The sequence below is a fragment of the Vidua macroura genome, chromosome Z (genome assembly GCF_024509145.1).
Source record: "Vidua macroura isolate BioBank_ID:100142 chromosome Z, ASM2450914v1, whole genome shotgun sequence".
Lineage (NCBI taxonomy): Eukaryota > Metazoa > Chordata > Aves > Passeriformes > Viduidae > Vidua > Vidua macroura.
This window is the reverse complement of record NC_071611.1, coordinates 36,310,639-36,327,157: the sequence shown is the minus strand read 5'-3', so window position 1 is coordinate 36,327,157 and position 16,519 is coordinate 36,310,639. Positions and strand designations below refer to the sequence as shown.

The window sequence follows — 16,519 nt, the reverse complement described above, 5'->3', positions numbered from 1 at the left end:
GCGTGACGCGGCCGCCCGACCCCCGCGTGCCCCTCAGTCCTTCCGGGTTGGCGGCCACGGGCCCGCCCCCGCCCCGCCCCAAGGTCGGTCGGAGCCGCGGCGGCGGTACCGCGGGCGGGAGCGCAGTGTCGTGTCGGGTTGCGGCGGTGCGTGTGCGGGGCTGTGTGCGGAGCGGCTCGGTGCGGGGCTGCGGGAGGAGCGTGTGTGGGGCTCCGCGCGGGGCGTGTGCGCCGCGTCGTGAGGGGCTGCGCCGGCACCGCCTCATTCTCCCGGTGCGTTTGGGGGCCAGCCGCTGGTGGGGAGAAGACAGCGGTGCCGCGTTGTCGGGGGAAGGGAGGGAGAGGGAGCGTGGCGGGACGGACGTGCGGGAGGAAGCAGGTGGCCTGAGAAGGGGCCCGCGGGAACGGGGAGTGGGGAGCGGGGAAGTGGCGGCTGCGGGGTGACCCCCGAGCGGAGACAGTGCATAGCAGGGGACGAGCCGCCCGCCCAAGGTCATTCGGTGGCCACGGGCTATAAATAGCGACAGGAGAGAGAAGGGGCCGCTGCCGCGGGGGCCCGGCGGGATTCTGGGCGAAGAGCACATTCTTGGCTCCCCTGTCCACTGCCCAGCGTGTCCCGCCCCGAGTGCTTGCTGAGCCTCCTGGGCGCCTGCAAGCTGTCTCCCACCCACGGTGACTCCTGAGGGAGCTGTGGCATGTATTGGAGTCGTTTGTTTGGTGCTTTGGGGCGCCGCGGTTTTCCCCTACCAGTTCCCGTTTTAAAGCAACGGTGTAACGTGAAAATGGCCCTGAGTCGCAGAAATGCGATCCCCAGTTCGGCTGGTCACGCCAGTTGCTTTGGTTAAGAGCTGTCTTACTTAATTTGGGAAAAAAACAAAAGGATTTCTTTTTCTAGCCTGAAAAATAAAGGTGGTGAGGAATGATTGTCTCATGGCTCCTGGCAGTCGACTGGTCCTAAACCTGCTGTGTTTACATGCCTTCTGTCCAGTGCCATTAATAACTCTTGATTTGTTTTCACATTTGCTGTAGGGGTTCCATACGTGGCAAGGAATTTGTTGTGAGGTCTGGGTGCAATGGCGAGCCTTCTGCGTGTTGCTGTGAGTGGATGCTCAGCTCCTGTTTTTGGCAATGTGTTCCCACTGAAGGCGCGTTCTGCAAAGGTGCTGTGCTTGCGAATGTTTAGAACACACCAGGTGCTTGGTTCTCAGGCAGCTCCAAAGCCAGGTAAATTGATTAAAGTACTGTAAGCAGTCTTTTATTTTAAAACATGAATTTAAATGGTTTCTTTTTTTTTTTTCTTTCTTTCAGATCTGCATTAGTACAGAAAAGACTTAAAATAGAGCACTCTTAAATCATGTCAGCAGCGTACTTGAGTCAGTTGCAGCACAATTTTAGACTGGCTTTAGAGGACTTACACAGAAGGTGTTTGTGTTTATTATGAATACTTTAGATCCACATTGTTTTTGTGGTTAGAGGATTTGAACTCCTGCTAATACTTGCTTGAAGGAAGTATTTAAATAAATGCTTTTATTAGTTAAAATCTGAGTTCCCCATTTGTTTTGGTAGTGCAGCTCTTTGTGTGCATGTGAGAGAAAATACAGACCTCACAAAGACAGCATCTGCTAGCATATGTAGACATTATTAGCACATCTTAAAAAAAATCTCTTAACTTTGTTTAGGAAACACTTACATTGTATCACTTTGAAAAACTATTGATCTGTATCTGTATGTCCAGATCTGTATGATCTGTATGTGTAGGGTTTGTTAGTGTATTTGCACAACTTGCATTTCAGTAGATAGTGGACAAGTTCAGGTATTTTCAGGGAAAAAAAAACCTGGGAAAGGGGGCACCCTTGTTTCCAGTTTCTAGTATGACCCTGCTATATGAAGATCGGAACTGACAATTATTTTTCTCTATTCTATGTTGTATATAACCTGACAGTTGGAAGGAAGACTGAAGAATACCTAATGCAGGTTTAATGCTATTTTTGCCCATTATTACTGCATGGGTCATGTTTTCCTTGGAATTTAGAGACCCTGCTTTTGTGCAGATGTAGGATCTTAGTCTGCAAAAGATTAATGTGGAGAGTTGGACTGCTTGCACACATGATACTTGGTTCTTCCAAATGTAGACAGTAGGTAACTGCATTAGGTACTTGAGAGTATAAAGAAATTAGTGCTGTTGGAAACAGAAGTGTCTGATTATGAAAATGTGGGTCACAAAAGTAGCATTTAGTAGCTCAGAGAAGCCTGTGTTGTGTAGAATTTGTGGCAGTATTAACAATGAATGGTGCATTTTGTGGTCCTTTCAACTTGGTGACTGAAGATTTTGAAACCTCTGAAGAAATGTCATGAGGGGAAGTTTCTTTACTCTGAGGGCTTCTGATAAATCTGTATCACAGTTGCATGCTGAAACCAGAATTTCTTTGATAGATTTGAGATGCTCTTGATTTTTTTCCCATGTTAAATATCTGAATAAAAGAGACATCTGTCAGTCTTCATATGGCAGATTGTCCCTTGGTTGGGCGCATAAACTGGAACATAGGAAAGTAGGTTCAAAGTTCTTTCTCAAATATCCCAGGTAAGTGTCCTTGTTTGAGTTTGGAATCAATTTTGTATTTGGCTTTGACCACAAATTTCATCACGAAACTAAAGAATCTCTTCTGTTTTATTGAAATTGGTATGCTACTCTGTGTGTGTATGAATTTTCTTATTTTTAAGAATAACTTTTGAAAAAATTTCCCGCAAGGATGGAGAATTTTGATTAGTGGTAATATGTTTAAATGCTCAGTGCTGCCCTGTCAAATCTGTTGTGTGGAAGCCCTTATTTAAGGATTAGTAGTATTCATGAAATGCAGTTATTTAATATGGAGAATTACAAGTTTGGTAGTCTTTTGGTTGATAATTAAGCTGTCCTTGTAGTATGCTTTGGTAATGTGATTTGTCATTCAGTAGAGGACAAATCAAGGAGAAAACAGCAATTTAATGACAAATTAGAAGCAGGGCTATTTCTTATATTTTCTTTTTAAGTGCTCTTGAATCAAAATGTAACAAATTCAAAATACCTGTGTTTTAGTCTTTCAGAAATTAGCTTTGATTATTTTAACACTTGGTAAAATTGCTGTATTACTAAGAAGAGTAAGTTTTCTGAAAAGACTAGTGTCTCAGTGATTCTTCTTAAGGCTGTAGTTATTACTTTTACTTGTCTCAGGTTAGCTTTAATTCCATCCAGGCTATGTTATGTACAAGAACATAACTGCTGCTTGAGGACAAGAAATATAGAGATATGGAGTCAGCTGAAAAGTGAACTTGGAGCATGGATAATTTTCTTACTGCCACCTATTATGCTGCTGCTTGCTTAATAGAAACATAAGAACTTTCATCCAGGTGTAAACAAGTATTCCCATAATCTATGCCAGGTAGTCACTAGGACCAGCTGCTTGAGAAACATACAAAACTTTCTGAAGCCCTGGGAAAGGTACATATGGAGTGACTGACTGAGCTTCCCAGTATACTTCCAGATTAGTTTGTCCTACAGCTCTGTGACTTTTACCCCTCTCTATTTTGGAATTTTAAGTATATTTTTTATTTTGAGGCTTATTTCTTAAAATTTCCTATTTTTTTCTAAACTTATAACAGTTCATTTTTAATTAGTTCTCTAGGTAAGCTTTATTTTATTTATAATGAAGAAATATTCTCCTTTAATTTCTCTTTTATTTTTTTTTTAATTCCTTATTTTTGTATTAGGAGGGATCAGGTGTTCGTTTAATCTTCTGTACCATTTTGTTTCTTTTTGCCAACATTATATTGCTGTTCTTTGGAATATGTCCTCATCTTCAGAACAGATGAGATCGTTTGTTTAAAGGTTATTAGCATAACATAAAAAATAGACATCCTGTTTTCAATCCCAGAACACATGGCATATGGTCAAAACTTCTCCTTTATCTTTTCCCTAAGTCAGTTTCTATTGGTTGATACTGTTTTGTTGCAGACTACTTCTCAAAGTCAGGTTAAGGAAATAAAAAAACCTGTGTTTTCTGCTATAGTTTTGACTTAGAATCTTCTCTAAGATTCTTATATATAGAAGTTAAATGGGGAAAGTCACAGTTATAGTTTTGTTTACTTGAAGTTTGAATATGTCTTCATTACACAGTTAGGATTGTGGTAAGGGAATGAGAGAGTGGCTTCTTACTAGTTTTTAGAAGTTCTAAGTTATGTATATGCCAGAGTGTTTCACTGGAATGTATATTCCATTCTAAGACCTGTGAAATTTAATGATTCTACTTCTGATAGTGGCAGAATCTAAGTACTGTGTACCTTCTACTCAATATATTAAAAAACTTCACGAGTCAAAAAGGTGCTCTAGGTATGTGTGTATCACTCAGCATTTGGAAGATGTCCATGATATTGTAAAGTAGTAAGTCAGTAAAACATATTCAAGGCAGTATTTAAAGAGATTATCTGACATGAAGGATTAGAGAGACAACTTGTAGGCTTCACACTCTCACATAACTTTAAACCCCTGGCAGGGATAGCAGATGAGCTTCCTCAAAATAAAAGCTAAATTAAGGTCTTAAATTTATAATCTGAGATTTCAACTTTTCAAAACTATTGACTTTGATGAAATTGCTGAATCCAGCAAACCAAATCTGTGCTAATTACAGATCTTCTGCCAGCTAGAGTATTGATCATACCCTGTTGTGTGTGTCAGCGCAGACAGGCAGGTGGGACAGCCACAAAGTCATGTCTAGAATCCAAAGGGTAAATTTAATTTCCATTACTTTGCTAATGGGGTATTGCTGAAGCAGCACCCGGGCAGAGGAAAACAAGCAGGCAGAGGAAAACAAATGGAGACACAGGCACCAGTAAATCATCACAGATTTGCTGTTCACATAGGCTTATCAAGAGTTATTTCCAGCTGAAAGGGAGCTTTGCAATCCTCTGTGCTGGTGTCCTGCTTTTTAACCCTTTCTTCCCAAGACCTCTACTGTAGTTTTAAGATATATCTTTGTTTTTGAGCTGTAAATATCTGTTCCATTTTGATGCTGAATCACGTGGAAGCTCAGGACAGTCTACTTAAAAAATGTCCTCTGGCTAAAATTTGCTTTTGTATTTATGGATTGCTGGAGTTCTGGTAGTGAGACAGAGAAGAAAAATCGGTGAGGCAAATGAGACTTGTTGAATATTTTTCTTGGATTTGATCTCCCAAAGCTCTGGAGAAGAGCATGTTCCTCAGTGCTGGTCTGTGATCATTCTGTTTACTAAATAAGGTGCAAATACTTGCTATCTGAAAAAGTTGTACTAATTTTTATTGCATGCAAGATGTACCAATAAAGAACAAGTGAGGAATGAGACAACACATGTGGCATCTAGTGAATGTATATTTGTCCTTTTATTCCTAGCCATTTACTCTTCTATTCTGTTACTCCACACAGAAGCAAATGAGCAGAAGGAAATTAGAAGCATCTATTGTCATTTGAGCCTTAGGAGCTAAAAGAAGATTTGCTTGAGAAAAATAAAAGCTTTAGTTGAATATCTTTGTGCCTTTAAATTTGCAGTTATCTATTTCCTTTATGCTATAATTTATTCCTTCCCCTGTTTGCTCCTTCTTTCCCCTCCCTTTTTTCCGTCCCCTTTTCCCCTTCTTTTTCCCTTCCCATATTTCCCCCCATGTTTCCCCCTCCTTTCCTCCCCTTTGACATTTTTTGTGCTACAAAAATTTCTAAAAGGAGAAAGGGAAGGTAGGACTTTAGTTCTTAACTGTTCTCAGTGCTTTTTGAAAAGAGTTTTGCATCTTATCCTACCCTAGAGCTACTTCCTCTCTGAAATTCTGGTTGGTCTCTGTTATCCTAACAAATTTCAATTTTCTAGGTTTCATTCCTGCTTCTAAAAGACAAGAGAGCTCATTTCCACCGAGTTGATTTAGTGAAAATCAGAAGCAGGACTTTATTGTGTAGTCATTTGAAGAGATGAGGAGAAAAGTCTCTTCAAATGAGAAGGGTAATTTGAGTGACAGCAACAGTTACCACAGCTGGTAACAAGTGGTCAGTGTTGCTGTGGTGGGTATGGCCTGAGTTGCACGGTGATGTTTAGATTTGGTGTATGCTGGTGGAACAAATCATTGCAAAGCTCTGTTACCTTTGTGGGTGTGTTGTGTTAGATGTGCATTTTTGCTCCTGTTTTGGCTTTATGTTCTATGAATGTGTGTTTTTCTGAATTTGAGTGTTGTCTTGTGATTAAAATATTTCAAATGTTCTCCAACATATAAAACATCAGAACACTTCTATCTTCAAATTATTTGTTAATATTTTACTAGTCAAATTTCAAAGGCAAAGCTAAAAAAAATGTAGAAGTAATTAGAATCATAGAATCATTAAGGTTGGAGAAGACCTCTAAGATCAAGTCCAACCTTTGACTGAAAACCACCTTGTCAATTAAGCCATAGCACTAAGTGCCACATCCAGTTGTTTCTTGAGCACTTCCAGGGATGGTGACTTGACCACTTCCCTTTAGCAAGCCATTCTAGTGCTTAACCATCCTTTCAGTGAAGAATTCCTTCCTGGAATTCTGAACCTCCTGTGTCTCAGTAAAACCTCCCCTGGTGCAGCAATTAGAAGTAATGAACTTCTTTGTCTGGTGAGCTTTCATTCTGTCTTGTTGGATGTGTTAATTTTTTTTAATGTGTTAGTAGGCTGAGAACTATAAGTAGGTATTTAAGTACCAGTTCTTAGCAACTCTCTACCGTTTTTTCAGAACGTAGTAAGTTGACAGTACCTTTAAAGTTTCTAACCAAAAACATTTTCAGATTGTCAACTTTAAGCACATTGTAGTCCAGGTTCAATTTCACAGATAAATAATTTTCATATTTTAAATCTAAATTTAGTTCCTCAAAGCTCTTATATTGTAGTATGTTTTTAGCTTTTTTTTTTTTTTTTTTTTTTTTTTTTTTTTTTTTTTTTTTTTTTTTCTATCTCAAAGTCAAAAGGAGGCCTTCCTAAAATTTGCATTCTTTGCCTGGTACAATTTTTTGTAGTACAATACATAGTATTGTTGGACTATTTCAAAGAGATTTGTAATTTTAAACAAGCCTCTCATCCGCTTCCTCCCCTTTTTTTAGGTTTGGGGTTTCTTTGGTGGGTTTTGTTGTTGTTGCTGTTGTTGTTGCTTGATCATTAATATGAGTGATGGCTTAGACTGCTCAAATTATAGTTCATTAATATTCATGTGCTGTAAATGTCGTGCATAGTAATGTCACAATCCAGGTTTAAATTCTGGATAGGTGTCAGTGAAAGCTGGTACAGGATTCAGCCTATGTGTTGGACTGCATGCTGTCAGTGTAATTGAAGCACTGTAATAGTTTTATGTATGATTATTCTGCTTGAGCCTGTGTATTCATAAATAATGTATTTGAACACTTGTTTGGATCAGAGAAGTTTACCTCCCAGATATGAGACTGAAAGCCCCCAAATTGTACTCGAATGAGGTTAGGTGTTTGTAATTTGAAAACTTTAACTAAAACATAAATTTCAGCTTCAGCAGTTTCCTGATGTTACTTAATGGAGCTTTGAACAAGTTAAGAGAAAGAAATAACTTTGAAGAGAAATATTTTTGAAGAAACTGGTAGCTGGATATTCCTTTATTCTTCAACTACTTCTGAATTCACATTTTTAATTTCTTTGGCAACTTTTAGAGTAGCTTATTGATGCAGTTATGCCTTTCAGTGTACTTTGTGGTGTGTATGTAGCATTCAATAATAGTGATTTGGCATAATTTGTAATGTATTACAAACATACTCAGTTAAAATGCAGTTCCACTGTTCAAGCTCATTTATTTCTGTCTTCACAATAACCTGGAAGTGACTAGAAAGGGATTTAAATTCTGGCCTGAGGCAGAATGTGTTATCACCAGTACACCAGGTGTTTGTAAATCAGAATGCTAGTTACACAATCAGAACTGTGTAAACGACAATGAGTATGAACTGCACCAAACACTTGTTACCGCTTGTGTGCCTGATTGTGGTCACCTGCTGATCGCTGAGAGAACAAGGATCCCTAGGAAGATGGTGTAATTTAAGGAAATGTAAACGATGTTCATAGAAAATAGCATTCTGCTTCCTCCTCCCTTAGGAGGGAGAATTGCTAACTGTGACATGTGTCTGCATGTGTCTGCACAATGTTGAAGAGTGTCCCTTATGCCAGTTAATTAATGTTTAGTACAATTAATGCTGTCTTATCTGCCACTCTTACAGGAATTCCTTATAAACAACTGACTGTGGGTGTCCCCAGGGAGATATTTGAGAATGAGAAGAGAGTGGCTCTGTCGCCGGCTGGAGTTCAAGCCTTGGTTAAGCAAGGCTTCAATGTTGTGGTGGAATCTGGTGCTGGAGAAGCTTCTAAATTTTCTGATGACCATTACAGAGAAGTTGGAGCAAAAATCCAGGGGACCAAGGAAGTTCTGGCTTCTGACTTGATTGTGAAAGTAATTGCTTTATTAGTATATTTACTACTACATTGTTTTTGGAGAAATGTATAGGTAATTTTTTTCTAATAATCTGTGGAAAGTTCAGTAAGTAAGGTCCTTTAAATTAACTTTTTCCATTTTGAGTTGTGATTCAAGTTTTGTTGTTTTTTTTTCTTTTAATAGCTCAGGCATGCACCTGCACTAAAAAAAAGTAAAAGACAGTGTTGAAAAAATTGTGGATAATATCTCTAGCAAGTTTTTAACTACCTGAGAGTTGTTGTGTTTTCTAGAATGAGGTAGACTAGTTCTGTAATCTAATCAGATGAGAAACCTGCTCTAAGAAATCCTTTATCCAAGATTGGTAACATATTACTCTAGTTACTCTTTAAGTAGAGTGGTTTGGGATTTAGAAAATATGATTGTGTGACTTCTCTGAACTCCACAGCGAAGATTTGTTTAAAAAATTGAGAAAAGAGCTAAAAGCAATCTTACTTGAGAGGTATTAGGTTATGCAGAGTCCTGAAGGGAAAAAAAAAAAGACCTTTACCTTATTGAGGCTTCCTTCAATTGCTCTGTTTAAAATTATCCCATCAGCATTGAACATAGAATTTCTGTGAGCTGCTTTGTGAACCACACTTTTAAGTAGGTTTCTGTTTGGAGAAAAATGAGAAACTCAGAAGTGAATATAGATGAAGATCAGTGTCTGCTGGACATCTGGCATGAAATGCCCTGTATGTAGTCATGCACTGCAACCTTATTAGTGATTCTTAGTTTGCAGAGCTTAATTGTCATATGTGTTGAGTAATCATTTTGCATAAAAATGGGTTTGAGGGTAGTTGTCTGTTACAAAAGTGACTGCTAGTTGGAAATCATTAGATCTTTGTGAAGGTGTGTGCTGATGGTTTTTGCCCTGTCACCAATCCACCTAGAACCAATTCCATGACGTGGACTGCAGCTGAGAAATGCAGTTACTCAGTTCAGTTGTGTAAATAGTCTTTGATATGCATTCTTCTTTCTGTAATTTTTGCATGGGAATGAAAAGACTGCAACGTGAGAGAAAGAAGTGGAATGTGTTCTGATTTCTCTCCTCTGATTAACTTGGAAACTTCTGTCTTTTTTCAGGTGAGAGCTCCTATATATAACTCATCTCTAGGTATACATGAGGCAGATCTTTTCAAGACAGCAGCAACCCTGATCAGTTTTATCTACCCAGCACAAAATCCAGACCTGCTGAAAAAACTTGCAGAAAAAAAAGCTACTGTCTTGGCTATGGATCAGGTTCCACGGGTCACCATTGCTCAGGGATATGATGCACTTAGCTCCATGGCCAACATTGCTGGGTATGATTTTTTTTTTTTTCTTTTTTTTTTTTCCTGCTTCATTAAGTATAGCTAATTTAAAATCATGTGCTTTGATATTAGGTATACCTAAAATGATTCTACATCTCTATTTTCATAAAGCTGTTTCAAGCAGGGTGGTGTTAAAGTTTTTTATGGTTAGCTTTATAGCAGATCACACCAATGCTTTTAAAATAAACAAAATTGAACACAATTCTTTTAATTCCTTGACTGTACCTTTTTGCTCTGAACTAACTTATCTTGAACACAGATTGTCTGTCATGGGGATCTGGTGTTGTTAGGAGCTAACTAACCCAAAGAACACTCAGTGTGAATGCAATTGCCATAGTAGTTACAAACAAAAGATCAGATATTGTCAGACATCTCCATAGAAATACGAATGAAGACTATTAAGCTTGTGTTCAATGATAAAATACTAAGCTTGCTTTATCCTACACATATTCTGGTCAAATGTTCATCTTTTAGATTGATGTAATGAATGGAATTTACTGAATCTGAGAAAACACTGATGTGTGTTCATCCTTGATTGACAGTTACAAGGCTGTGGTCCTGGCAGCAAATCACTTTGGTCGATTTTTCACGGGTCAAATCACAGCTGCTGGTAAAGTTCCTCCAGCAAAGGTATGTGCAATTAAATACACACTGTGGCAAAAGAATATTTGAATTTCTGAGCAACGGTTGCTGTTGCTGAAACTATGTTAAAAGGCTTTTTTCCTGCCTTTGGGCTGTTTATAGAGACTTCAGCAATCACTGTAATTATTCTCATGCCACTTTTTGTTCACATCTGTTCTGGATTTGTTTTGGGAATAATAGAATAATTTGAGTTTTTTTTAAGTTTGCTTAGTTTTAAACATCAGAATAGCTATAAAGGGTTGGATTTATTTTTTTTCAAAATAGGAGAAGGTAAGGAAGCAGTTAAGAAAATTCAGAGATACTGGTATTTCTGGTGCATTGACGAGTGCAATGGAAAGAATTTACTTGATTGGAATTACAGATTGATTGGGTTGAAGAGAAATGAAAGTAGAATTAAGGAAGAAAAAAGTAAGATAAATCAAGGAGAAAAACTATAAGCTACAAAAGAGTTGGCTCTTAAATATGTGTAATTAGGAGGTACTGCTTTTAAACTGTTGGATGTATGGGGCAACTCTGCCCAATTAAATTTGGTTTTATCCCAAGGTATCTTGTTTAAATGGCTAGCTAATGAGATTTATCATTTTAGGTGCTGATCATTGGGGGAGGAGTTGCTGGCCTGGCTTCTGCAGGAGCAGCAAAATCAATGGGTGCAGTGGTTCGTGGATTTGATACTAGGTAAGGGTGTGAAAATTGTAATATCAATCTGAAATTACTTGAAGATTAAGTTGTTTATGGCTATATTAGAGTGAAATAATTTGTACTACACTGAGTCATAATTCACTTCCTACCATTTTTATGCCATCATTAGTCCTTAAATTTTTATTAATTTTAAAATCTGTCTAAAACGTTTCCATTTTTATTTTAATTCATTTCTTAAGCACGCTAAATACTTTTATCTTGAGATTAAAGAACATTTATGTTTAATTCTCTGCATGTTGTCACTGTTCACCTAACACTGAAATTTACTCTCTTTATTTAGTGTGATGTCATATGATGCAAAGTAAATTCAGAATATTAACAAGCCACAAACACCCACCCCCTGGCCATTTTCCCAGTGAAAATAAGACTTACTAGTACTTCCCATCTCACTGTTTAAAGACAAGGTCATGGGTTCTGTGCTTGTCTTCCGTTTTAGGCACCTTAGTTTGGCCTGTAGATTTACCAAGTGACGACAACAGAAATGTCGAGGAGAGTTAATCAGCAAAGCCTCAGCTCTGAGGTTTTTCTTGAAGCAACTCTGCTGACTATGCAGGAAACCATAGGCTGCCTTCATTCCTTATTCAAATCTGACTGGAATATAAATTTATCAATGAAATTATTTTTTACACTAAATACAGAAAGCTGAGGACTTTTGTTATGGTCTCCTTAATACTAGAATAAGTTTTACATCTCTTGTCTGAATATTGCTACTAAAACCACTGGTATGTATTTTTAAAGTTGTGGTTTTTCTCTCACCTACAATTTTATTTTTCTAGAGCTGCAGCCTTGGAACAGTTCAAGTCTCTTGGTGCTGAGCCTTTGGAAGTAGACTTAAAGGAATCTGGAGAGGGACAAGGTGGTTATGCTAAAGAAATGTCCAAAGAATTTATTGAAGCCGAAATGAAGCTCTTTGCCAAACAGTGCCAAGATGTTGACATTATCATCACTACAGCACTTATTCCAGGTATGTTTTATATGAAAAATGCAAATTTTCATTCTTCTAGGTAAGTTGTAATATTTTGCAGTTGCATCTGCCTGAAAACAGAGGGGTTAATGAATTATGTCTGTGTGAGCATGTGCCTCGCTTCTGTGATAAAGGCCTGGTTTTAAAGTGAGTCCTTTTTTTTCTTAAACAACTTTTGTTTTCAAAGACTATCAGTATGAATCAAATACTGTCATGTTTTTCTTACTAAAAAAGGAGTATTTAGTAATAAAGTGAGAATATATAATTCTCTTGCATATCTATTGCATCACTGCTACTTCTGCTATACAGCTTGTACACTGAAACAGGTCTGATTGAAATGGAATTGTCCTTTGTAATTGAAACACAGTAAGGTAGAGCTTAGAGTTTAGTGCTTCATGTTGCACAATGTCTGTATTTCAATAGTTTGCAATGTGGTGGCTTTTTTTTTTTTCCTTATGGCTGGAATTGTAAGATTGGATGTTAAGATTGTCAGTTTGCTGGCAGAATTGGACTAATCTTTGGTAGACTACTATGCATAACTTTCTTGTATGCTTTTGGAGCAGGATGTTCTAGCACTTCTGTCATTATAAAAAAAACCTTTTTATCGTAGATACCAATTACTAGAAAATTTTGCTTACAAAATTAAAGGTTATATATAGAGCAAAGAGGAGAAGTCATCTCTAAGCTCAACAGATAGAAAGCTGTATTTTGTGTTTAACTTACTATGCCTTGTTTTGTCAGGAAAAAAAGCTCCAATCTTGTTTAAGAAAGATATGATTGAATCAATGAAGGAAGGTTCAGTTGTTGTGGATTTAGCTGCAGAAGCAGGAGGAAATATTGAGACTACAAAGCCTGGAGAAATGTATGTTCATAAGGTGAGCATTTTAATCTGCAATTCATTCTCAGTTCACCTGAACTTCCATGGAGTTTTGTAAACTACATGCTGAAAAGAAGCAGCTGAATTTTCAACAGTCTTTCAGGTGCTTTGGGCTGAAGTAATCCTTTAGATTTGCATTTGGTCACTATTTATATGCATAAATTTGAATATTTCTAAAGAAACTAACACCTTTGTATAATGTTAATTTGGTTGTTAATAGATATTACAGAATTCTTGCTAATTAAGCTTCCAAGTCCAGTGTTTGTCTCTTCTGAGTTGAAGGTGGGATTTTATATCTATTTCTTGGTCTATCAAAAAAACACAACAGTAGCAATAGGTTCTTTGATTTGCTTATCACCTCCCATGACTGGAGGTTAACATTTCCTGTCATAGGCAAAGCTAAGCAGGTTCAGACTCTCAGTGTTTACTTCAGTACAAAGTCTCTGGCTTACTCAGTATTATTTCAGCTTCAGGAGGGTGCTGGCTTTGCTTTTCTTTATCTTCAGCAACTTGAGTGTATCTCCCATAGATTATCCAAAGCACTTGAAACTCAAACTAGATGTAGCATAAATTGGTTCCTTAAAGTAAGCAGTTTTGGTCTGGACTAAACTACTTTGGTTTTGCTCATGTTCATTTGCTCAGTTGAGAACTTGTCTTTCTGCTTTTTGGGTTTTGTTTTTGGTACTTATGGGAAGTCTGCTAACAATTACAGCAATCTGGGTGATGAGATTTATAGCAGCAGATTTCCTAGGCAGTAATTTGGTAATGCAAGGATGTAATACTTTTATTTGCCTGTGGGACACTGCTGCCATGGTTGTCATTGACATAAGCAGAATTCTGTTTGTATATATCAAAGAATCACATGTTGCACTTGTCTTTGTGGCTTTCTAGGGCTTTTGATGTCATTGATTAAAACCTAGAGAATGTAAATACAAGTAAGCAGATACTTGCATGAAGGGTTTATATGGAACACTTTTAGTCAGAGGAGTATTACCCCTGGATTTAGTGTACTGGCTCTGTGTTCTGGAAAATAGCAGAACTATTAGGATTGTGCCAGAGCATTGCATTAGGAAGCCAGAGTTCTAGAAGCATATACATATCTTAGCTATAAGTTGTGGGAGCAGTGTTTTAACACAAACCTGCTTTTGAACACTTAGAGTGTATGCCAGTCTCAGCTTCCCATTCTTTACTAAAGCCTGATATCCTTTAATTCTCATTAGTTCTTTAAGCAGTGAGGATATATTAGGTTACATTTTTACATTCATATGAATTCAGACCTATCTCTTGCACAGCTCTGAGGGAGCTCCCTTCACTCCACTGGGATACAGAAATTTGTCTCCACTGCCTGCCTTCCAGAAAAACGGAGAAGATGCCAAGCATTAGGCAGATTAATCTGTTACCTGATTGTTTAAATAATTTAGGTTCTGAGAGAATGTAGGATTTGGAGAAGACAAGCTCTTGCACCAATATATCTTCCTCTCCTTGAAGTCTTGTTGCTAATAGAGTTTAAGGTGTTGGATTTGATCATGTTGGATTCTGCAGCTATTGTGAGTGATCTGTCCCTGAATTAGTAGTGCCAGATCTGCAGGTAGGCAATTCAGTGGTGCTATAAACTGAGAAAAGTGGTACAGTTTGGATAGGTATTTCCAAAAGGATATACTGGAAGAGATTATGCTTTTTCAGAGATTATGCTTTTTCAGAGATTGTACAAATCATTATTTTATTTGGATTTTTTTTTCCAGGGTGTTACACACATTGGGTACACAGATCTGCCTAGCAGAATGGCTACTCAGGCCAGTACCCTGTATTCTAATAATATTATCAAACTTCTAAAAGCTATTAGCCCTGACAAAGAAAACTTCTACTTTGATCCAAAAGATGACTTTGACTATGGGACTCTGGATCATGTTATTAGAGGAACTGTAGTAATGAAGGTAAGCCAGTAAATACTCTATTCTTAATTTGTGAGTACAGACCTAACATTTATTATTTCTGTTTCTTCAAAAAGCATTCAGAGATATTGCATGTCAACAGACTTCAGAGGTGGCTTGGTAGAGTGTGTGGGTAATTGTATGTTTATTCAGCTGAAAATTCCTCTGTTTCTTTTTACTCTCTTGTCAAGGTTAAACCTAATGTATTTACTAATGAAAAATAGGAAAAAAAATAAAGTTTGTGTGTTTCATGTGATAAAAACATAGCTACTTAAAACATATTTGAGGCTTTACCAGACCAAAACATTCTTCCAGAAAAACATTCTTCCTTTAACGGAAAAAAAAAAAAAAGTGTTCCTTTTATAGTAAGATTAAAAAAAAAAAAAAGGTGAAACTAGAATATGCAAAATACTTGAAGCTTTATCAGAAAATAATAAAATAAAAACTCAGGGCATAGACTTCAGCTCTCCCAGACCATTGAAGTGGTATGTACAGCTCAGTGCTGATAGCTCCACAAAGGCCTGAAGATTAACAAGAAATGTGGGATATCATCCTTTGTTCCTATCTGAGGTCTGGAAAGGCTGTGATTACAGTTCACATGTGTAGCAGATTTTGTTATTTCCAAGACTTAGTTTTATTTTGCATAATGTTTTCCACTTAAGGAACTTTATCTCTTTGCTTTTCTCTTGTTTCTGCTCTGGAGCCTTGTGCTGTCTCTTCACCAGGTACTCTTGGACATTAATATCAAATCTTGTCTGAAGAATGTGTAAACCAGTATGATTAACTTGGTCATGCCTTGCAAACTTCTGCTGATGCAGAAAAAGAGCCTGTTCCTGGGCATGGCTGTAGGATATTAGCACTTGCCTGAATTGCCTGATTAAGAAGAAAAGGCTTCTCTAAGTATTAAGCATCTGCCATGTTGGGCATAACTGTAAATATCTGTTGTCAGGATGGCAAAGTGATTTTCCCAGCACCTCCACCAAATAACATTCCTCAGGGAGCGCCAGTGAAGCAGAAGACTGTAGCAGAGCTAGAAGCAGAAAAAGCAGCTACTATTACACCTTTTAGAAAAACCATGACTACTGCATCTGTATACACAGCAGGTAGGCAACTTCCATTGCTGGAGAATCAGTGTAGAGTACTTCTCACACTAATACTAAGTACTAATACTTTTGAATGACTCATCATCTAACTCATTCAATTGAATAGCTATTTGGGAGAACAGTTGATTGGCTAGTGTGTCCTGGTGCAAAATCAGCATAGTGTAAGAATTGCTTGAGAGGGAAAATAAAACTTCTGAAATTTTACCAAAAGATTTGGTAAAATCAACAAGTGCTGATTCTCTGCATATATATGTGTTTAACTCTACTTAAATATTAGTAAAATGCTTTAAATTCTGAAGGACTCCTGCCAGGGACTGTGCCCATACTTTGCAGCAGAATCAAAGAAAGAATGTCTTTGCTTTCTTCAGATTTTACTGTATTGTGTGAGACTTAAATGGACACAGTCTACTGAAGTATTGGAAGTAGGACTTTGCTTTGACAAATACGTATTGGCTCTTAATTTCATTTGTTACTCTCAGTGCATCAGAACTTTTG

The 16,519-nt window shown here is 37.7% G+C and overlaps 1 protein-coding gene across 1 annotated transcript in view; it reads left to right on the top strand.

Moving 5' to 3' along the window:
* The first annotated feature begins 55 nt into the window (after positions 1 to 55).
* The window catches only part of NNT (nicotinamide nucleotide transhydrogenase), a 42,487-nt gene continuing 26,023 nt past the window's right edge, over positions 56 to 16,519 (top strand). The window contains exons 1-10 of the mRNA XM_054004355.1: positions 56 to 146; positions 1,029 to 1,223; positions 8,248 to 8,477; positions 9,582 to 9,799; positions 10,351 to 10,438; positions 11,037 to 11,125; positions 11,926 to 12,113; positions 12,855 to 12,988; positions 14,733 to 14,924; positions 15,871 to 16,024. Of these exons, the coding sequence (XP_053860330.1) occupies positions 1,073 to 1,223; positions 8,248 to 8,477; positions 9,582 to 9,799; positions 10,351 to 10,438; positions 11,037 to 11,125; positions 11,926 to 12,113; positions 12,855 to 12,988; positions 14,733 to 14,924; positions 15,871 to 16,024 (1,444 nt within the window). The 5' untranslated portion in view covers positions 56 to 146; positions 1,029 to 1,072. The remainder of the gene's footprint in view (positions 147 to 1,028; positions 1,224 to 8,247; positions 8,478 to 9,581; positions 9,800 to 10,350; positions 10,439 to 11,036; positions 11,126 to 11,925; positions 12,114 to 12,854; positions 12,989 to 14,732; positions 14,925 to 15,870; positions 16,025 to 16,519) is intronic.